Source organism: Eretmochelys imbricata, chromosome 17, assembly GCF_965152235.1.
Source record: "Eretmochelys imbricata isolate rEreImb1 chromosome 17, rEreImb1.hap1, whole genome shotgun sequence".
NCBI lineage: Eukaryota > Metazoa > Chordata > Testudines > Cheloniidae > Eretmochelys > Eretmochelys imbricata.
Genome location: NC_135588.1, coordinates 6456951 through 6481198, shown reverse-complemented (window position 1 = coordinate 6481198; position 24248 = coordinate 6456951). Strand labels below are relative to the sequence as shown.

The 24248-nt window shown below is 40.3% G+C and overlaps 1 protein-coding gene across 12 annotated transcripts in view; it reads left to right on the top strand.

The window, feature by feature from the left end:
* BCAS3 (BCAS3 microtubule associated cell migration factor) overlaps positions 1 to 24248 on the top strand; it is a 499958-nt gene that overhangs the window by 154170 nt on the left and 321540 nt on the right. For all 12 annotated transcript variants that reach the window (XM_077836612.1, XM_077836609.1, XM_077836606.1 and 9 more), the window contains one exon: positions 11280 to 11544. In XM_077836612.1, coding sequence (XP_077692738.1) covers positions 11280 to 11544 — 265 coding nt within the window. The remainder of the gene's footprint in view (positions 1 to 11279; positions 11545 to 24248) is intronic.

Below are 24248 nucleotides of genomic sequence, written 5' to 3'. Positions count from 1 at the left end.
TGAACCCTTGTTATTTATACTCTTGTTATATTTATATATGTTGCAGGATATAGTCAGTATTGAAAGGTCTCAGGAACTCTGTGCTCTCCGGAGTCAATTTGATTTCTGAATCAAAGAAGCATGGATACATTTTGGTTTTGACTAATCCTAGTCAAACCTCCAGCTGTTCTCGTTTACCCAATATGAATCAGTATTTACATAATACAACAGAACTTTTTACCCATATGCATTTTGGATTGTAGGAAATCAAGATGTAGTATGTTCTAAGATGAGCAGTTTTATTTGCTTGTAGATGAAAGTTAGCTTGTCTACCCGTTCTGTTTGATCTTAAAGTGTAAACAGAAAAAAGGGCCTGAAAACAGCGTTATCTCAACCTAGAACAAATAAGTGTGGTGATAGCACTGGTGGGCTGGTGGCCAGGGTCCTGTGTAATCTTTCAGGCTGACGGATTTTTGCTTGTTCTTATTCACAAACTGCTGTTATAACTGACCTCAGTCAGTGTAGGTAAATAGAAAGAATGATAAAAACATACCACCTTGTGCTGCCAAGAGACATATTTGCCCTTGTACAGAGAATGCAAAAACGTCTTTTAAACATGATTTCAGAAAGTATGCTTAAGGTTAAGTCTCACTGTATCCAGACAGCCAATCATTTAAATATTTACAGACAGCTACCCCACATTTAGTATAAATCTCTCTCTCTTTTTTTTTCTAATATAGTTATAGTAATGTAGTCACAGATATTGAATCAGTCTGCTGAAGACAATATTTCTGGGAAATAATCTTGCCTGGGACCAGTCTTGAAATAGTAAAAATTGATTGAAAGTTGTTACTCATTCACTGATGAAACTTGCCAGTAGATAAAAGTGGTGGCAGTTGAATGGAAGGATCTGTGCTCCACTGCTTAACTAGACTGTGAAGGCAGGGCTCTAACCAGTGACCTTTGTGACTGTAGTTACATTTTGTTATGACTGCACTAACGACTCAGCCCAAAGAGAGGTATAGGGTAGTTTGCTGTGGGCTTGAGTTTGCCATCTTAACTCGCAGAGTTGAAATCAGTGGCATTCCTTGCAGAGCAAGGCGCCATTCAGGACGAGGGTGGCAGAACTGGGCCCTGTGCATCTAATAAAAATGTTTTGTGGTGTCAGTGGTTTTATTTTTCTTTCATCTTCACTTGTTACTGTTCAAAGTCTTCCTTTAACTTTCTGGGAAAAAATACAGACCAGCATTTGCTAATTTTATACTGGCCCTGACTTCATCATTGCTGTGTCAATGCCTTCTTCACGCATAAAACAATGAAGCCCTTTGGTCATGTAGTTCAAACAATGGTGAACATTACTGTCTGAAGCATTACTGTCTGACAGTATTATGTATAGCATTTACCCCAATGTCTCTGAAACTGAGAACATCTGGAGAAGCCAATCGCTGAGGAAGTGAATTGCAGACAGGACAGGTTAAATTCCTATTGAGATAATGCTGATCATGCTTTTCTGTTGTTTCACTTCACTATTCAGGTAGGAGACAATTCAGTAAAGTTTGTAGAACTTTTCTTACCAGTGCCAGCCTGATAAGTTATTAGCACAAGTAAAAGGCCTGAGACAGCACCAAGATCAGGTGTTTTGATAGCTTGTTTCTTGTAATTGTCATGAAAATATAATGCATGCAGTGTTGGTCCCAGAGGTTAGAGAGACAAGGTGGGTGAGGTAATATCTTTTATTGGAGCAACTTCTGTTGGTGAGAGGAATAAGTTTTTGTGCTTACACAGAGCTCTTCTTCAGGATAAGATATTACCTCGCCCACCTTGTCCCCGCCCCTGTGAAAATACAATATCAAACTGTGGACTCTAAGTTTAGTGTACTGAGTGTTGTGTTACACTGAGTATAGGTTCTACTGATTTTTAAATAAAAAAGATGATTTTAATATAGCTGTAAGTACTGTATGCACAGTTAGTACAGTATTAACTTTTAAAAGCCCTGGAGTATCTAGCCTGGACGTGAACTGTCAGTCATTTCCAAGAGCAGTGGTAAACAAGGTCAGCCTCTGTCCATGTGATCATTTGTGTAATCAACCTTACCTCTTAACTGTCCTTTTTTTATCAACTGTTTTGAAAATAATCAGTTTTCCAGATGCTGCAGTCGACTCCCTTTTTGTTTTATTTCACGTTAGGCTTGTGACATTGTCTATATTTAGTCTAGTTAAGACTGGATTTAAATTTCAGGGGAACAGTGGCAAGGGGGTTAACAAGGAATGGTGGCAAGAAAGCTACCCTAGTTCCTCGTTGCTGGACAAAAAGGAAAACCAAGCAGTATGTTTGTGTATGTCAGTTATGATGCCCCAGAATCCAATAATTCTTTATGGATTTTCAGAGACTCTGTTCATGTAGCATTACCCTCTGATCACTGCATTCTTGGAGGATTAGCTCTATAGGGCCACTGGCAAATCATATAATGTGATCAAATTCCAGATACTACAGTATTCATACTGCCCCATAGTGTTTCTGAACCCAGAAGCAAGGTTTCTCCTTCAGATTTCAGGAGGTTGTGCAGTCACAATATACAAAAGAGATAAATAGATTGGGGAGAAGTAAAAAAGTGGCCTACAAGGGAGGGAATTGAAGAGAGATGGAGAAGGGAATAAGAATGGAGAGAAATGCAGGAAGGGGAGACAAAAATAGTTGGAAAGATGAAAAATGTTACAAGAAGAAGGAATAGTGAGGGCAGGGGAAATAGTGTAATTAGAAAGGATCAGTGAAGCTAGAAAGAAGAGGATTCATTGTATAATACATGGTTATTCAAAGCTTTCTTTCATTATGTATCAGTTAAGAAACCATTTCATAGACTGTTGTATGCCCTTTCCTTTGCAAACACTGGATTATTTTCTCCCAGGAGCTGTTACAGTTTACCAGCATATTTGAAAGCATTGTTTAATTGACTCGGTTGGGAAAATAGTCTGCAGACACTTGAGTTTAAACCAAGAGGAGATATAGCTGTGCCATAAAGTGACTGATTGCTAAATGAATAGATGCTACTACAAATATTTAACTAGAGCAGAAATAATTATGTCAGAGCCAACTTTAGTACTTCAAGGTTTGATTTAGAATTCCTTGGACCGAGGAATGGGAAGGATTCCATGGTCATAGAAGTCTTTTGTATTCTTCCTAAACCTAAAGACCGAGGAGTGTGAGCAGTAGTAGTTGGATAATGTATTTCATCATTACATCAGTACTGTGATACTAGTAAGAAGAGGCGATGGCAGTTAAGCCCAGACAGTAATGTAATCCTTCCAAGAGGTTACAGCCAGCAGCAGCACCTGTATGACACTTTACAGCACCTTTTGGGTTGAGAAAATAATGGTTTGGCTCTTAGAAGGTTCTGACACTTCAGCTGCTACCAGATGTGGAACAGTGGCCTCAAATAAGTATTCCAAGAGAAATCCTGAAACATTCTGACCAGGGAATTCTATTTTTGAATCAGCAGTGTTCCAAAGGATGTGTGCAAGCTAGATATTCCATAAAACGAGCACAAGAGTTCCAGGGTGCATGCCCTGCATCAAGAATCAGAGACAACACTGGAGAACTGGATAGCCATATTTCATCAAGTGTTCTGCAGCTAATTCTGTGTTTAAACAGGAGATCAAATGAGCATTTATCTATCTAGCTATATGTATGCAGTCACCCTTTCAGCCGTGACTTGCCCATTTTTGTAAAGGGACTGCTCAGTGCACAAGAAACACACTCCTCAGTACTGCAGGCAGGGAACATGCTTGTTCAGACACATAACAAAGTGTGGGGGAACACCCATGAACTAAACAAGTACTAAGGGAGGGGTGGAGCGTGGTGCCAACCCAAAATAATCTGAGAAACCCTGTTTAACCCCTTGATGATCACTTCACTACACCCATAGTGGCTACATTCCTTTGCCTTAAATAAAGGGCTTATGTGTTATTCATAGAATCATCGAATATCAGGGTTGGAAGGGACCTCAGGAGGTCATCTAGTCCAACCCCCTGCTCAAAGCAGGACCAATTCCCCAACTAAATCATCCCAGCCAGGGCTTTGTCAAGCCTGACCTTAAAAACATCTAAGGAAGGAGATTCTACCACCTCCCTAGGTAATGCATTCCAGTGTTTCACCACCCTCCTAGTGAAGAAGTTTTTCCTAATATCCAACCTAAACCTCCCCCACTGCAACTTGAGACCATTACTCCTTGTCCTGTCCTCTTCTACCACTGAGAATAGTCTAGAACCATCCTCTCTGGAACCACCTCTCAGGTAGTTGAAAGCAGCTATCAAATCCCCCTCATTCTTCTCTTCTGCAGACTAAACAATCCCAGTTCCCTCAGCCTCTCCTCATAAGTCATGTGTTCCAGACCCCTAATCATTTTTGTTGCCCTTCGCTGGACTCTCTCCAATTTATCCACATCCTCCTTGTAGTGTGGGGTCCAAAACTGGACACAGTACTCCAGATGAGGCCTCACCAATGTCGAATAGAGGGGAACGATCACGTCCCTCGATCTGCTCGCTATGCCCCTACTTATATATCCCAAAATGCCATTGGCTTTCTTGGCAACAAGGGCACACTGCTGACTCATATCCAGGTTCTCGTCCACTGTCACCCCTAGGTCCTTTTCTGCAGAACTGCTGCCTAGCCATTTGGTCCCTAGTCTGTAGCTGTGCATTGGGTTCTTCCGTCCTAAGTGCAGGACCCTGCACTTATCCTTATTGAACCTCATCAGATTTCTTTTGGCCCAATCCTCCAATTTGTCTAGGTCCCTCTGTATCCTATCCATGCCCTCCAGCGTATCTACCACTCCTCCCAGTTTAGTATCATCCGCAAATTCGCTGAGAGTGCAATCCACACCATCCTCCAGATCATTTATGAAGATATTGAACAAAACCGGCCCCAGGACCGACCCCTGGGGCACTCCACTTGACACCGGCTGCCAACTAGACATGGAGCCATTGATCACTACCTGTTGAGCCCGACAATCTAGCCAACTTTCTACCCACCTTATAGTGCATTCATCCAGCCCGTACTTCTTTAACTTGCTGACAAGAATACTGTGGGAGACCGTGTCAAAAGCTTTGCTAAAGTCAAGAAACAATACATCCACTGCTTTCCCTTCATCCACAGAACCAGTAATCTCATCATAGAAGGCGATTAGATTAGTCAGGCATGACCTTCCCTTGGTGAATCCATGCTGACTATTCCTGATCACTTTCCTCTCATGTAAGTGCTTCAGGATTGATTCTTTGAGGACCTGCTCCATGATTTTTCTGGGGACTGAGGTGAGGCTGACTGGCCTGTAGTTCCCAGGATCCTCCTTCTTCCCTTTTTTAAAGATTGGCACTATATTAGCCTTTTTTCAGTCATCCGGGACTTCCCCCGTTCGCCACGAGTTTTCGAAGATAATGGGCAATGGCTCTGCAATCATAGCCGCCAATTCCTTTAGCACTCTCGGATGCAACTCGTCCGGCCCCATGGACTTGTGCACGTCCAGCTTTTCTAAATAGTCCCTAACCACCTCTTTCTCCACAGAGGGCTGGCCATCTACTCCCCATGGTGTGATGCCCAGCGCAGCAGTCTGGGAGCTGTCCTTGTTAGTGAAGACAGAGGCAAAAAAAGCATTGAGCACATTAGCTTTTTCCACATCCTCTGTCACTAGGTTGCCTCCCTCATTCAGTAAGGGGCCCACACTTTCCTTGGCTTTCTTCTTGTTGCCAGCATACCTGAAGAAACCCTTCTTGTTACTCTTGACATCTCTCGCTAGATGCAGCTCCAGGTGCGATTTGGCCCTCCTGATTTCATTCCTACATGCCCGAGCAATATTTTTATACTCTTCCCTGGTCATATGTCCAACCTTCCACTTCTTGTGAGCTTCTTTTTTATGTTTAAGATCCGCTAGGATTTCACCGTTAAGCCAAGCTGATCGCCTGCCATATTTACTATTCTTTCGACTCATCGGGATGGTTTGTCCCTGTAACCTCAACAGGGATTCCTTGAAATACAGCCAGCTCTCCTGGACTCCTTTCCCCTTCATGTTAGTCCCCCAGGGGATCCTACCCATCCGTTCCCTGAGGGAGTCGAAGTCTGCTTTCCTGAAGTCCAGGGTCCATATCCTGCTGTTTTCCTTTCTTCCCTGTGTCAGGATCCTGAACTCAACCAACTCATGGTCACTGCCTCCCAGATTCCCGTCCACTTTTGCTTCCCCCACTAATTCTTCCCTGTTTGTGAGCAGCAGGTCAAGAAAAGCCCCCCCCCCCCCCCCCCCGTTGGCTCGTCTAGCACTTGCACCAGGAAATTGTCCCCTACGCTTTCCAAAAACTTCCTGGATTGTCTATGCACCGCTGTATTGCTTTCCCAGCAGATATCAGGAAAATTAAAGTCACCCATGAGAACCAGGGCGTGCGATCTAGTAGCTTCTGCGAGTTGCCGGAAGAAAGCCTCATCCACCTCATGCCCCTGGTCCGGTGGTCTATAGCAGACTCCCACCACTACATCACTCTTGACCTACTCTATTGACCAGGGAGAAGGGTCCTTGTGCCCCCTACCCAGTCCCAGTGATTTCTGTGGGAGTCGGGGATGTGTAAGGCATGCCACCGGGTCCAAAGTGATTGAGAGTCCTAACTTCCCAGTCAACTAGACTGGGAAGAAATGGCATTAGGGCCAGAGGAAAGCCCTGGCATCCTCGCAAAGAGCCTTTAATGTGTAGCTTATACGTTCTTAAAAAATCTTGGGTTTAAAGCTACCTGAACTAGCATGTACCAAAACCAAGGCATGTACATTTCCTGTGTGTGTGAAGGAAATACATAGAATTTAAAAATATAGATGTGAATGTTGAATCTGATGCTGACCTTGCATTATGGAGTAAACCCCATGAGAGGTCTACTGTACTTTTTACTTTATTAACATAAAGCTGTAAACATTATAGAGAATGGTTGATCTTCAGTATCCAAACATTACATCATAATTAACAGCAAATGTAGAAATATATTATAAATACATGGAATAATAGTACATTAACCTAAAGAACAGCAATAAATTGCAACGCATAGCATAAACTTGCAAACCACTAATGGGGCACTGTGCAGTTTGTTTATACTATGAGCAATCAAGAACTCTGTGTAATGTACAGTAACAGTACAGTGGACAGCAGGCTCGACATGATAATTTAAACTTCTTTCACAGATACACACAACTGATTTTGGAAGCAATTGGGAATGAGATTACACTTGGTCCTAACAGCATCCTGATGTTATCCTGGTCCTTTCCTTTCATCCATTGCTTATTGAAAAGAAGCTGACTAAGGGTTCATTTAAATTGCACACAAAGATTTGTGATCTTGCTATGTGAAAAGAAGATATTTAACTAATGCCCACAAATGAAACTACAAACATACCATGATTTAAACTCTTCCAATCTTCCAATGTGCTGCTGCTTGCCTTATATAAGGGGAACACAGACAATGCAGCTCTTGAAGTTGTCGGAAATGTGTCATATGCAGAAAACACCAATCTGGTATCCAAAATATTTGCCTTAGTCCCTGGAGAGTAGGCTCTCTGAATATATATTCTTTTTGAATCTTTGATAATTAATTTCTATCTCATTTGCGAGTAGCACTTCTTTGTTTATGGAGCTCCTCATAGTAAAGCAACTGCAGCTCTTTACTACCTGGCTTCTAAGTTTCCATCCTTTCCCACCATCACTCATCCCAGCTGGTCACTGCTGTGTCATTGTTTGAGATGGAAGGTAGAGGTCATTTGCACTTTATTTTAAATGGAGCATTTAGCCTGGTGCTACTGCAACCTCTTTTCCTTGAGAGCAGGCACATTTACACGAGACTTTATAATTACTTCCTCATTTGTTTCCTGCATGCTGTCATGAGCTAGGATTTTGGCACTGTTTGGGTTGTTTTTTCCCCTGAATATAAAATGAGGAATGCATGCTGAAAACTAATTTAGTATGAAATTGTACATTTCTCTCTTGCTCAGTACAGTGATGTAAAGAGATTATGGTGAAATAAATTAAAACAGATACCAACGGGGGAGGGACTGAAGAGACACATGCAAAGGGGAAAGTGTGTTTTTCAGGTGAGACTCAAATCAGTATCAGTTTGACAGAGAGATTCAGAAAGTATATTCTAGTTGGCAGAAGCTGCAGAGGAGAAGACTCTTCCACCAAGAGCATGAGACTAGAGCGAGGCAGGGGAGACATGTGTTGGATGCGTGGAGGCAGTGAACAGAAGAGGAGAGAGGAAGTTAATAGAGACTTTTAGAAACAATGAGGGGAGTTTTTATCTGAATCTTAAAAGGAATGGCAAGTGCATTGAAGGTGTTAAAGGTGGGATGATCTGCTCAGATGTCTGGCATGTAAAAGAGGGCAAAAAGAAAAGGAGTACTGTGGCACCTTAGAGATTAACCAATTTATTTGAGCATGAGCTTTCGTGAGCTACAGCTCACTTCATCGGATGCATCGGAGCTGTAGCTCACGAAAGCTCTGCTCAAATAAATTGGTTAGTCTCTAAGGTGCCACAAGTACTCCTTTTCTTTTTGCGAATACAGACTAACACGGCTGTTACTCTGAAACATATAAGAGGGCAGGTATCCTTGTGCATATTGGAGACTGGAAAATTAGGTTTGGGGAGGCCATAGAAGGAGTGATTTGAAATATAGCCGCCCTCTGTAATTGAGTATGTTATTTTGTATACAGTTCTTGTGTATGATTCTGACATCTGGAAGTTGCCCATGATTATGGGGTTTCTCTTCTTTTGGCTCTTGTTCTTTTGTATTGGGCCTCTAATCCGTTTTCAGCAGTCTGTAAAGATGAAACTCTCTTTAGACAAACTAGGAGCTTTAAGTGCTCATGGAATGACTATATACCAGTAATACTAGATTCACTGAAAGTGCTAAACCTGCCAGATTTCTAGGACCCTGTTTAACTAGATCATTAGCAGATCATTTGGCTATGTCAACATAATTGAAAAGAGCAGGTGTGTAATGGTATTTTTTGGTTTATCTATGTAATGTTGATGAAACATTTTGTATAGTGACTGTCTGTCAGCCAAATATCTTGTCACACATCACAATACTTAAATCCTTTTTTTATCTCAAAGGTTTCAGGGCTCAACTGCAAACTTGCACTTCAAATACTTGCTGCTTTTGTCTGGAATATTTGGAGTGCATTTCTGGAATATTTGTCAAGATTTTATCAGTGTTTACTCCAATTTGAGTACCTAGTGTATTGTAAAACTGACTTCTCCGAAAGCTTGAAGAATTCTATTTAGCTTATGCTGTTTAATAGTAAAGTGAAAGCTAATCCTTCATCTATATGTTTGTGTGTCATGTTCAATTCATGTACGTATTCTTTTTATCCAGCTTTTACTTTTTAAAACATTTTTACGAACATTGTTTTAGGACTTTTCTATAGTAAATTAAATTAAATTCCTTGTTTTCATGAGTTGTCTGGCAATATGGTGTTGGACCACAATGTGTGTTCCCTTTTATGAAGCATTCCCATAAAGGAGCAAGAATTTGCTTTCTATCAAGGTGTTATGTAAAGCTTAGAAGAGAATTAAATTCTGTTGAGTTTTATTTCTTAATCTATATAAAAGGTAACTACATCAGAGAGTGAAAAGAAAAGGAGTACTTGTGGCACCTTAGAGACTAACCAATTTATTTGAGCATGAGCTTTCGTGAGCTACAGCTCACTTCATCCGATGAAGTGAGCTGTAGCTCACGAAAGCTCATGCTCAAATAAATTGGTTAGTCTCTAAGGTGCCACACGTACTCCTTTTCTTTTTGCGAATACAGACTAACACGGCTGTTACTCTGAAACACATCAGAGAGTGTTTTAACAAATATATGTTTTTCTTGTGTCAGATCTAGAGATTATATTTAAGGAGAAGCTAAAACAAAGACCCATGCTTCTCAAATAGTTCACATAGTACACGTGAGAGTACTCCTGTGCATAAAAGATATTTGAACTAATCTGGTTCGGGGGTCTTCCTTTTTTGTTAATATCATAGGTTTTAACAGCTGAGCTATAAAAGCTCTTTTCCCATGGTAGAGCGAAGCAATTTTAACTAAAATTGAAATAATTTTTCAGTGATCCTACAAACGGAGGTAGCGTTTTAGGTCAAAAATTTAAAAAATGGCCCCAGATTTTTGGGGGCCTCAGTGGTGAAACCTAGGGCCTGATTTTCATAGATTCATAGATACTAAGGTCAGAAGGGACCATTACGATCATCTAATCTGACCTCCTGCACAACGCAGGCCACAGAATCTCACCCACCCACTCCTGCGAAAAACCTCTCACCTATGTCTGAGCTATTGAAGTCCTCAAGTCGTGGTTTAAAGACTTCAAGGAGCAGAGAATCCTCCAGCAAGTGACCCGTGCCCCATGCTACAAGGCGAAAAACCTCCAGGGCCTCTTCCAATCTACCCTGGAGGAAAATTCCTTCTCGACCCCAAATATGGCGATCAGCTAAATCCTGAGCATATGCTTAGCACCTGCTGCTTCCCATTGGCTTCAACTGAAGTTGTGGGTGCTAGTACATCTGAAAATTGGGCCCAGTGTTTCTCAAATTTAGCATAAAAAATGTTCTAAAAAAATCTAGTGACAACTTTTCAAATTTTTGACCATAGTGTTTAGGTGACTAGTCCAAGCTCATGCATTTAGAGTCAGAGCCAAGAAGTCAACTCCTGACACTACTAGTCTTTTCTTCTAACTGCTAAACTACATCAAAATATTTGGCGTGACTATACTATTTTGTTGGTGATTATTTACTTATTATTTGTCATGTTTCCTGAGAATTAAAATAAGCAAGCAAATAACAGGTGCCTTGCCTGCTGTCAAACGTGCAGTTATGATAGCTTCCTGGATGTTTTCTTTTTGGGGACCAAATTCAGTTAAAAAATTACATCAGGCTCCCGTGGCTTTGTGTGGGATTTTGCCCTGCAATTTGTTTTGTTGAGTTGGACCCTTAGAAGAAAAGTTTCAAGACACTTTTGAGAAATAGTCAAAATACTCCTGAGGTATCTTCCAAACCTAATCTTCTTCTATGATTCAAGGTGTGGGATTGTGTTAAATGGTATTAAAGCAAAGATTGTTGATTGCTGTTCACTAGAAAATATAAAATCAAACTATTGACTTAAAAAAGCCAAAGTTTAAGTTAAATGTTTTCTGTTCAGACTTGTCTCTTCAATTATAACATGATACCCAACTTGTTTCAGAAAGGTTTTTAAATGACACCTACATATCTATGTAACTTTGCATTTTTCCAGGTACAAGATATTTCTTTCAGCCATGACTGTCGTTGGGTGGTGGTCAGCACTCTTCGTGGCACTTCCCACGTCTTTCCCATCAATCCTTATGGTGGTCAGCCCTGTGTCCGTACTCACATGTCGCCCCGGGTGGTAAACCGAATGAGCCGTTTCCAGAAGAGTGCAGGGCTGGAGGAGATTGAGCAGGAGCTGACGTCTAAACAAGGAGGCCGCTGTAGCCCTGTCCCAGGCCTGTCGAGTAGCCCATCTGGTTCACCTCTTCATGGTAAATCTCATTTTTCTTCTATGTTGTCAGGCATACCTATTCTGTTGAGTCATTACGTTGCTTTTGTAGTATCCCATGTTCAGTTGTCGTCAGTATCTGAAAAAAGAAAATATTGATTTCACTGTGGATTCCAATAACACTGGATTCAAATAATCTGTATTTCCACATACAGATGATGCTATTAAAAATGCCACTGTGCCTTGTATTAAACTGCTGCAAATACAGTACCTGAAATCTATATTAAAGTATAAATATACAGGGTACCTAGATATTATGGGGATAGGTCCCCTATAAATACTCAAGGCAGAGAGTTTATTACTTAGAACCTACTTAAATAAACTATGGGAAAATCGACATTTTAATAGTCTCCATTGTAAATTAAAAGGTTTAGAGGCTTTAACGTTTCAGATTTTGTTTCACGGCTATCATGAAGTCACTAATCTGGTCTACATTTAAATGCAGTTATTTAAAAATCTCATTGCTCAACAGCCTGGATGGTTATGGAGCACATCTGGACATCCAGAAGATAAATATGTATTGTTTGTGGGGAAAACATGAAAGCCAGGTGCAATGTTGTGTGTCCCCCTTCCCTCCCCCAGTTTTTTTTCTTTTAGCAGTGTGGTTGATAAATTTACAAAAAAGAAAAAGCCTTCAAGAATTGCCTTTCCACATCCACTCTGATGATGTGTTGCTCTTGGGAGCCGTGAACCTTGGGAGCCTCTTGGGAACAATATAGAAACCATATAGAAAGAAGAGTCCGCCCCAGGGAAATCAAAACTTTCGGGGTGTAATTATAATAGTATCCACAGTCCTAGTTACCCTCAGTTTCTTCCTTTCTGCCCTAGGCAATGAGCTTTGGAACCATCTGTTCATTTTTGCCCTTCTCTTTGATGGTGTAATTTGTTGGCGTGCTGATTGTTGTTTGGATTTAGAATGATTACTGTTTATTCCTGCTGGTCCCTTGTAAATAGTGAGGGTCACAGGTAATTTTAATTTAACCAACCCAATATCAATCTAATTTTAAAAACTAGGGCCTGTTTGGGGCTCCTGTAGCTCCCCTCACCTAATAGGAATAAGTCCCCTCTGCTGATGTGTAAGAGGAAGCCTAAGTCTCCCTTATTGTGTCAGCAAGAGCAAGAGGTTAGAAAAGCTAGGGCCAGTTTGAGGGTGTTAAAAGGGCCTTCAGCCAGTCTGAGGGTGTTAAAGGGGCTGGATGGATCATGAACACTAGTGGAAGGGCACGGTACAGGCCCTTGTGAACCCTCACCTTTCCTGCCTTCATGGTTGCCCTCTGTGCTATTAGGTTAGTCTTTGTGGGATTCTTGACACACACAGACCTTTTCAGTGCCTGTTGTTGTTAGGGGACTGAGCAGTCCTTCAGTCTAAAAGTTGAGTTTTTTCCCTTTTGGGGCTTCTCCAATGTGGTGGGATTTATTGATTAAAAACCGTGCCCCTATGAATAGCATTTCCTTTATTGCTATTACAGGAGCACCTATCATGATCCCGATGTCCTGGGATAGTCAAGAGGTGGCCAGAAATATCTGTGCCTTCTTATTCCTCCTAGATATATTTATACATACACAGTTATAGCCTATTCCTCTCATTACCACACAGCAGTTCAGTGTGACATGCTTGAAGCAGACACCAGATTGCTGTAAATAATTATTGTAACACATCTAGTCATTTTTGACAATTGACATCGTATAGAGAACAGGAAGGAACTCTCAACTACTGTACCTTTCATCCATCCAAGTCTGTTTTTTGTCAAGAGAAATTACAGTAAGTTGTGTCTTTACCGGTTTGAAGTTTTAAATAGATTTAGCATTTGATATTCAAAAAGAAACTAAGAGGTTTCATTTGGCTTTGATTAGTATGCCCAGAGACTTCTGTAATGGGCAGATTTTCTGAACTGGAGAAAAAGCTAACACATTCACACCACAGCGTGGTGGTATTTCCAAAGAAACAGAGGCCAGGTAGTTCAAAAGTGACTTGTGAGTTTCAGTGCTTCAATTTGTGGGTGTTTGTTTTGAGACATCTTTAATAGGGCTTGATTTTCAGGGTCTATATGTTTGAAAATCAGGCCCTTTTCAGGCATCTTCATTTGGTCCTCAGAATTGAGGCACTCAGAAAACACTATTTGCTTCTGAAGATCTTGGCCAAGATGTTTAAGTAAATATATCCATCAGTCTCTTAACAGTTCTTAGAAGCCTCGAATTATGGATTCACTGAAATTATACACAGACCCTCATATACGTCATTTGAAAATGTTCTGTGAAAATTATAAACAGTTGCACTGAATAATTACTTTAAAAAATAAAAGGAGTCCCTTAACTTAGATGAGTGCTGAGTTGGTGAGATGTTTTCCAGAAATGTGGAAGAGAAGCCTTTATCATAACAACAGTCTGGGTGTCACTGCAGTCAAAGTTATGGCAAAGCGCAGTTGGCAAAAGATTACTTGTATTGCCGCATGGAGAGCCTGAAGCTTAGGTAGGGATGGGGAATGTTGGGAAACAGGGATTGGAAGAAGGAGGGTGAATGAGGAATTGGGGCTAGTATATCATTAGCCCCTTTTTGTAGTTTAGGAAAGAGGTATGACCATCTGGAGAGACACCTCTCTTGACTAAATGTATATTTTACTTTGGGGTCGGTCAAAGTAAGGAACCAGGGATACTGTTTGATGCTGAAAGGTTGGTGGTTTGCTGTACTGAATTGGAATAGTGTATCACTGGCGAGATGTGGGTAGGCATGTGGAAAGAACACGGCAACCTTTTACAAGAAAGCAAAAGCCTTTAAAAATGCTTATGTTCCTCTTGCTTCTCCACCTGCCACCCTTCATGCCACCAGCTGCTTATGTCCACCTAATGCAATTAGCATGGGAGTATATAGTAACTGTGTAGTGTTAGGATGCAGTGGTGTGGTGTGTGTGTGTGTTTTGTTTGTTTGTTTGTTTTTAAAGTGAGGTGGCTCAGTGACTGCTTACATTTCTGGGCCTTAACTTGTTCTGCTTCAAAATTAGATACAAATGTACATAAGTTTTTTTTTTAAATCAAGTCCTAGAATTAAGATAAAATCAGTTTAGTTCTAAATTATAGGAATTGGGAAACCATTGTGTTATTTTAGATGTTTTTGTTGTGTCTGTTTACAGTTTGAAAAGTACTTAGGTGTGGAACTGAAAGGATACAGATGGTTGATCTGTATTATGTGCCTTTTAAAGACTTTTATCATCTACTTGAAAAACATAATTAACTGAAGTTCACAATGACTTTCATTGCAAGGATTTGGTGCACATGTGTGGCAGCTGGATTAACAGAGAACTGTGATGACTATTTTAATCCACAAACTAAGAAGGATTTAGGATCGTAACAGCTTCTTGGTATAATATACTGTTAAACAGACAATATTATACACTGTTTTCATTTGAAGGAGTTAGTGTTGTCTTGTGGAGCGTGTGAGGTCTAGTGGTTAGAGTAGAAGAGTGGCCTTTGGGTTCTATACCTAGCTCTACCGCTAACTTGCTGTGTGACCCTGGGGAAGTTACTTAGCTGCATGTACATTTTCCCCATCTGTAAAATGAGAATAATAATCTCTGTTTTAAGGGTGTAGGGTTTAATGAATGTTTGTAAATTGCTTTCAGATCCTCTGCTGAAAGATGCTATTTAAGTTCAAAATATCATATTGAATTTAATTCTGTGCTTCTGCAAAAGATGCAGTATGGGAACTAAGTATGTAATTCGGTTAGTTAAAAACCACAGTAAATTATAAATTAGAACTCTCTTCTTCTTTTATATTAGTTATATACTGGGTGAAGAACTTGTATATGTTGAGCAGTTAGCATAGCTGCTTATGTACAGATGTCACAGTAAGTGTTGTTTTACTTATTGATGTTGAAATGAAAGATGGACAAACAGATTTTTAGTACAGAATGCTATCCTTGTCAGTTGGCTTTTCTTGATTGTGCAATCTTGATATCATACTTTTAATGAAGGATCACATGCAATTTAGAAATATTTGAGTAAGCTTTAAGATGTAGAAACTTGCCTAGCACTTCAGTAAATTGGTAGACCTGCTGTTAATCCTTCTATTAATACTTCTTTCATATTAAAATGGTATTGATATAATCCTACCCCGGAAGAATGGATTTTAGTGACCAAAAAGCTTGCATATTACCTTTTGATTGGACTAACAAAAGAATTATGTTCCATTCACATTAACTTGAGCTTGCTTTTTATGGCTATAAATATTTTCTGAGCACAATCCTGATAATTTTTTTCCAGCTTGCTTTTTAGCTCTAGTGTCAAAATAAAATAAAATAAAAAAACTTGCCTTATGTATAGTCGAGAAACAATCTATTTATGGTTTATTCAGGACGATTTACAAATTGTTTACCCACACAATGTAAACCTTTATCAGGGTGGGATTCATCTCTAAATGAATCATGTTTTGGCTTTACTCTTGTTTGCCTGTGCTCCTTTTTAGCAGAATGAAGTAAAGGAAACTGTTCACTAAGAGTTGATAAAGAGATATTTCCTTTGCACCTTTTATAGCCAACACAGATTTTGTTTGGGTTATTTTATCTGTTAATCCACCCATGGTGTATTTTTGTCATTCAGTTGGGTTGCCAGAGAGTGTTGTCAGTGATACCAGAGTTAAGTTAGTGTCCTTTTATGGGCTTTTACTATTATAGGACTATTGTGACATCAGTGGACTGAAAGAGCAGAATTGGGTCTTGCATGGCTGTTTCCCATGTGTGACGTGGGAATGGTAACACTCACCTGTCTCACAGGCACACTGTGTGGGTTACCGCGTGAAACAGTTCAGGGCAAATGTGTACATGCCCAAGGGTGGCATTTAGCCCTAAAGTGTTAATGCTTCACTTTGAAAATAGAAAGCCCTATAAAGCTGCTCAGTGTTTTTATCATCCAGTGTAAAAATTACAATATAGTAACTAAAAGTTAAAGGTCTTGTTTAACCTACTCATGGATTTTTGCTTTTGTTGATCAGCGATTTTCCTGAGTGAGACCACATCACAAATGTAAACATAAATTAACCACACATTTGAACCTTATACTGTGCAGTTCCACCTACTTAGAAAAATCAATAATAATATGATGATTCTTGAACTTGTTTTCTCTATATCATTTAATTGTGTATTGAAGTTTTTCATTTGGATTTTGTAGTTTTTGCCAAAAAAATCAATCATACACAGATTGGTTCTGTTTTAAATTTTACGCCTCAGCTGAAATACAGTACATAAATTTAGAGCTGAGGAAAACAAGTCTTATACATACACAGATTTGACTGTTTAGAAACATTCTACATTGTACAGAATAATCCATTTTCCATTGTGAAGTCTTCTTTATTTTTATTTTTTTTAAGGCAGTAGGTCTTCTCACGCATCCTAGTCTCTTCTTTCATTTGTAGTGGTTGCTATATCATTAAAGGCAAAATCCAACAGTCTGATAAACGTACGCATCTCAGATTCTTTAAATATTTCCATGTCACTTTTCACTATTTCCCAGAGTGAAACTCCATTTTATTAGAAGAATTCTTATGGGAAAGCAGAGTTGAAAGGAGTGACATCATCAAGCTTTCCTGAAAAACAGATTGGTTTCCTTTAAGTAACACTCACTTGAGAAACCACCTATTTAAAGAGAGGCAGACAAAAAATAGTTTGAAAGAAAATTAGCTGTAGAATAACTTAAAGCACTGGAGGGCAATTCCCTTCAAAGTTTTAACTTAATCGCCAGCACTATAAACAAGAATCAAAAGCAGCCTATTTGAAATGTCTCTTGTAGGCTTTTGTTTTGCCTTCTTGTAAATTATAGCCTTTATCTGGTACAAATAGTTTTTGTAAATTCACAGATACACTAAAGAATGCCATAGTGTGGGCCTGACTCTTTATCTATTTGAAATGCCTATTCATTTGATGAATGCAAACAAGTCACTTTAGATTTGTATTGTAAAAAATATTTTCCTCTTTAAATATGATTTCAGATAATTTATATTCTAAATTTGTCTACAAATCCTTATTTGTTTCTTCTTCACACAACCATTCTTTACATTGGGTGGCAGAAAGAAAGGCCTTCTCCTTTGAACTGAAATGGTTAATTGGACACCCTCTAGAGGGCGATGTTTTCTTAACTTTATCAGTGCAATGAATCCAGCTTCTCTCAGTGTATTCTGTTGATTTAGGTTGATGGCTGATGTTGTATGAAGGCCATAGGAATATTCTGATTTATCATCCGGTTTACCTTGCCTTTCTATGAGTTGGAAACTTCGTTACATCCATTTGTTGATGTCTACTTGAAAAGTTTTAACAGAAATTATTTTGCACGTGCCTAAGGAAGAATTTGCGTCAGGTTACAGTTCATTGTTTTATGTTGGCAAACACTCCAGGCGAACTACTTTTTAAAATAATGTGCTTTTGGTTATCTTATATTTTTAGTCCTGTGCATGCCAAATGTCAGAAAAGTGGACTTTCTTTCTTTTCCTGTTAATGCAAAGGGGATTTATATTGCAGTTGATGTGTGTTACCCAAGTAAATCCTTTGTGTACAAGTTGGAGAATGGACTACTTAAAATGTATCATGATTCAGTTCTTTACAAGTCTTCCTATTCTGAGTGTGTCTGAAGAGGTAGCAAGATTCCTCCACCCACACCCCCCACCACCTTATTCTGGCAGTCTTGGATCACCTTGTAGTAATTGCTACACTGACAGCTGGTGTAGGCCATTCCGTTCTGGAAAACTCCAGGTGTTACGCTGGATCTCTTGGCAGGAACTTTGTATGGAAAGTACAAAATACCCATCCTTTACAGTATGACAGTAGATTACAAATTTAGAGTAGATGAGAGAATAGACTAGGAGATGTGTGAATGGTTGTTAACTGTAAGCACAAATTTGGGTACTGGCCATCAGCTTTACTGGTTGTACATAAGCTGTATTATGATAACGGATGAAAAATCAGTGAAGTGGATAAGGTTGGTAGTATCTGCTGGGTCGTTGCTACAATGGACGCAAAAGATCCATTACACCAGCTAGAGGAAGTGGAGGATTGACAGGAGGCCAAAATTTAGCACAGTAGAAGGTCAAGTAGGGAGGTAGGCTGAGAAATTATATCGGGGGGAGCATAAGCATGAGGTGTTTTAGAGACGGGGCTTTTGTAGTGGGTATGGACGTGGATGGGGGAACAAGTGTCAGTTTCAGAAGACAGGACAGATGTCTGATTTGAATGTACATGTGAAAAAGATGCGGTAGCATTCTGAACAGACTGGAGTTTGGATGAGAACTATTTCAGGAGGGAATTATTGTTACTGAGGCAGGGAGTGACAAATGCATGACTGAGCGATTTAACAGAGGAAGTGTCAAGGTAATGACTTATGCAAACTATGTTTTGGACATTTTTGTAGGTGCACCTGCAGAGGAGTAATGGCACAGCAGAGCAAGATGTCCGTGACAGAGCTGAGAGGTGGGAGAAAGGCTAGCGTTGAGAATGACACTACAGTTATGAGGGCCCCATGGAAGTTTTCTTGCAAAGGTGGATGGTCTCAGTCCTGGTTACATCAAAATGAAGAACATTTCTGTAGGGTCAGATGTCCATTTGTCAGAGGCAGATGGAGCGGGAGTTGAATAAAAGAGCATAATGCAATTCTACTCTGAAAACTGACCCAGTAAAATGGCATTGTGAGGTTCTTTGTTTATTATTTCTATTTTTCCCCCTCAATTATTTCCTATCAAATGTGCACAATTCACAAATAAAAAGATGTTTTTCCCTCTGCAAATGTGAACTGAGCTGTGAAAGTCAAGTTTGATTGTTTTCTTCTTGTACATCACCAGTAATAAGCTTATTCTGCTGATTAATCCCTCAGCGACACCCATTATCATCTGATTGTCTCTGATAGAGTTGCACGCTTCTTACTGATTGAAAGTTGGTGAACTATTATATTGGTGATGTACAAGAAGGAATAGAAGCCAGAGCTTTATAGGCTCTGCAGGAGCAAAAAGTAGTGAAAATCTGTTGTTGTTACTATGGACAGTTGAGGTGACTACACAAAGGGAAGAGAGCTGTTGTGTAATGACTGATTACTTTTTTGTGTATCTGCTTTTCAGAGCAGAACTGCATTTTAAAAGAGAGAGTTGAGTGTCATCAGAATAAAAGCAATCGCCCAGTTTAAACTGTGAAATAATGTGCGTGGGTGAAAAGGAGTAGCCAGTGAAGGGCAGAGTACAGAGCCATAAGGGGCTTTATACAGTGTCAAAGCACAGTTTACCACTGAAGTAAAGAAACAGGGATAAGAGTGAAACCAGGTGAGAAGAAGGGAAGGACAGCATGTTCTTGAGGATAGTGTGGTCAATAATCTCAAATATTGCTTGGAAATCAAGGAAAAGGAGTACGTTGAGAGAGCTATGATCAGTACAGTTAAGGAGTTCATTAACCACCTTCAGAAGGGTGCTTTCATTGCTGTGAAAGATGTAAAAGCCAAACTGGCATGAGGCAATGATTCAGCGGGTACCCAGGAGATGAGAAGGCTGTTCCTATAATTTTGTGAGAATGGGGTAAGTCTGATGTGAAAGGATATGAGGTGCAGGTACAGTTGTTGAAGGTGGTGTGATAGCTGAGGTTTTGATGAGGTAGGGTGAGAGATTCTTGTTATATAGCTGTTTGTTGATGATGGCAGCTAGAGGGGGTGAGTCGTGGTGAGAAGGGAATAGATGGTATGAGGTTCAGGAGATACCCTTCTCTGTTGTAATCCAGAGGAGGGCACTGGTGCAAACACTTCCTGCTTTCCCCAGTGGTGTATTCCTCTGAGAAACAGCAGCTACCACTGTTGCAGGGGCATGAAATATATAGCCCTTGTGCCTGCAGGGTTGCAGCAAACCCTGTGTGTTTATAATCAGTGATTGATTATGCAGTAAATGGGTGCTGATCTTGTTGTCATGAATATTTTTTCTAAAGTATTTAAATCAACTCTGCCTTTTTGGGTAGTCTAAAAATGCAAACATTTTAGGGAAAGAGCTGAAGTTTTAAGACTGGAAATAAAATATACTTGTGTCTTTTAAAAGGTTTATCTTCACTCTTCTTAAATGTGCTGATTGGCTTATTCTATTTGCTTAGTCTTTGTGGGCTGTTAAAATCAGTTGCTTTTTTCCCATCTGAAGGAAGTGCATCTTTGACACTTCTCATGACCTGAGTCATGATGCTGTCACAGAGCCAGAAAACATCCTTAGCAGTCATGGGTAAAACAGCAGAGCTGATGTGGGGTGGGGGGAGACAGAGATATTCCTATGTTTTTTCCCCCCAGTTTTAATATTCTGTGGGTTTTAGACAAATCACTTTTGTTATAATTTTCCATGGATGATATTCGCAGGTTCTCATACGCAATGGTTATCAGAGCACATTGTTTTATAACTTAGAAGAAATAAAGTGTATGCAACCTGAGTCAGATATCTGCCTAGAACTATTTTAAACATCATAATGTTTGTGCTAATTGCTGCAGACATACTAACATGGACATTAGTACAAGGAAAAAGTGGCAAAAAAGCTGCCACAACTTTATTAACATACATAAATTGCCTTGGCAGAATTTGATTTTTTTTTAAAATAATTTTGACAGATAATATCAATGCTTATTTTTAAGCATATTTTAATTTTGATAAATGTCAATTTTCACATTTGCAGGAAAATTATGGGGAAAGTGTCAGACAATCATCATTTAATGACAGACTTTGAGATTCAAAAAGCTAAATCTTAACAACCATTAAACTCAAATTGTCATCATCAAAAGTCAAAGTATACAAAGTAAATATCCTGAAGTCAAACTCTAAGGAGCATTTTTCTTACATTGCCTACCTGTAGATTTTGATTGTTGTTGATGGAGATACTTTCTGTCAGTTTGTGGGTACATGGTGAAATCGATGGTTACCGACATTTACTAGTAAAAATCTAATCCTTCCATGTCTGTAGATAAGTAATCCTTAATATTAGGTGCTGGCAAGCTAAAAATTGGGGTGGGCGTGCTTTTATCTCATCTTCCTATACTCCACCTAATAAGGTTGTTCTCTACTGCACGTGGACAGGTCATCCAAGAGGCTACGAGGCCAATCACTTGCACATTCTAATGCAAAAGTGACCCATATCTCATGCTGAGGGACTTTTGTTCTCCCACAGCCAAAACTCCAGTAGATCCTAGTGATAAGTTTATTCTGTTCCATGGGGCAGGGAAGCCCCTTGCCTTCGACCACGGCACCAGGACTGAAGGCCCTCATTGTCTAAATTTCGCCCATGTCATCCAAACTTGTTGCAAGGATCCGTCAGTACAAAGAGGCCTTTAAATTTACATACAGAAGGGAAAAATGGAAGAGGAGCAGCAACAGCATATGCCTGTCTCCCCAAGCCTTGCACCACTGATCCTGCGATACACTGCTATAAAACATCTACAAATGGACAAGAAAACTCAGTAAACTCAGTGATTATGAACAGTCAAGCCTGGAATCCATGACTCTGAGCAGAATTGTAGGTATGAACCCTGGTATAGACAGGATGGCAAGCAGCTAAGACCCTCCCTATACCTCCTCCCCTCCCCCCCCCCGTGCAGGCTTTTATTAGAGATGATTCAGCCAATGGGAGGCCATTTTAGCTGATTTCCCCGGCAATCACCGATTGGGCGAACCAGCTGAAGTGTCAGTGCTACAGTCTTCTCCTACCTCTGCAGGGAGCTATGAAGCCCACAGCTGGCTATCAGAGGGAGGGGTTTTGTTTTTGTTTTTTCACTTCAGTGCAAGTTTTGCCCTAAGGATTGTAGGTTTGGGCCAACAATATTTTCAGTTAAATGGACCCTAAATGGATTATTATGTAGTCAGATTTGTTCCTGTTCCTTGATCTACTTTTAGATCCGTTTACAAAGTCAGCGCAAGCTTTTATTTATATGCTCCCTCTTTCCAAACCGAAAGCTTCAGTGCTTTTTTTCATCCATGCAGCTTTTACAAGCAACCTTGTCCTGTGTTCCGGGTGTGAGGGGGAGAGAGGGGAAATTGTCACAGGAACAGATCTTAGTTTCAAGTTTCCAATGAGATATTTTATAAGAAGTTAGCTAAGATCATGGATGTTTCCCTGACAGGAGGTATCACAGCTGTTAGTACGTATATGCACAAGAGCACCAGGGCTACTTCACACACAATTGCCTGTGTCCCCACCCTGTGTCTATGCATGTGCCTCCAAAGATTTCGTTTCCATCCCCCCTGCCTCCCTCCCTCCAAGCACGTGCAGAAGTAGGAGTATTGGCCAGCTGTATATCACCAGCAGTTTGAGCACAGCTTGTACGGCTCCCATGTGGTGGGTTCTAATCCCAAGCAGAGCTAGAGTTTTAAATGCTTCACCCTTAGGATATATCTGCACTGCAGTTAAAAACCTCTGGCTGGCTCACAGGCTCACTATTTAATTGCGGTATAGACAGTCAGGCTGGAGCCTGGGCTCTAGGATCGTGCAAGGTGGGAGAGTCCCAGAGGTTGGGCTGCCTGCACCCCAACATGTCTCTGCCACACTTAAACAGCCCCTACCCCGAGCCCAAGTCAGCTGGCATGAGCCAGTTGCAGGTGTCTAATTGCAGTGTAGACATATCCTTAGAGGAAGGTGAAGTGAATGGTGTAAATTCCTCTGTCTCTACCCCCCAAGGACTAGAAAGGATTTGAGGGTGTCAGTGACAGTAATTTGTGGTTGAGGCAGTCAGTGGTTTCTTGAAAGTGGAGATAGTGTAGGGAGGGAAGTAGTGGAGGTCTCAGATGGAGAGTGTGTGGATGCGGTGGGGAAGTGTACCAATGGGTGTGATGTAAAATCCTAGAAAGATTGGAGGGGTGAGATCCAGGGCCTGAGGTGAGCTTTCCCTCCACCAAGCAGGTAACTGAGGGTAGAGGAGTGTTTCTTTCCCCTGTGACTGGAGACACTTGGACTGGTGCATGTGCCTCTCAGGGGAATGTTACGAGCACACAGGCTTGTCTGTTGGCATCAGATGCTCCATCTTTTCATACATCGACAAGGAAAGGGTTGCTTTCCCAGTACACTCATGTGAATAGATGCAGCCATTTTATAAAAGGTGAACAAAAAAGCAGTTTTAAACATTATGAAGACAAAAGGCCAAATTCTGCTCTCATCAGTATAAACATTACTGACCTCAGTGATTTACTCTGGATTTACATCAAGGTAAATTTGAGAAAATTTGACCTTGAGTGCCTAATCTTATATAGCCACTGTAGCTAATAAAAGTGTTAACTAGAAATATTCAGACTTAGGCTGTTAAATGAATCTTGTTCCTAGCAGTTTGCTACTTGAAGCAGTTGCTGTGCAATGTTAAGAAGTAGCGGTTATTTTAATTAAGAACTATAAAGTTTCCTGTTGTTGCACACCCAGTTCCCAGGAAAAATTGTAACATTTTAGGGGAGATTTAAATATGTTACATCTTTAAAGAAAAATCTTGTTTGGCAATAATTAGTGTTGGGTTTTTTTAATTAATTAAAAATATTATTGAATGATCTGTTAACGCCCTCCCAGACTACTTCTGCGAGCCAGCATTGCTTCCACAGAGTTCTCTATTTGGGTCACAAGGCAGTGTTTCTCACCAGGGTGCTGCTGTTTCCTCTTCCGACTCTAGTAGATTACAGATTATACTGGAACATGTCTGGGGAAAGGTCAGGAACGAGGGTGAAAGTCCTGG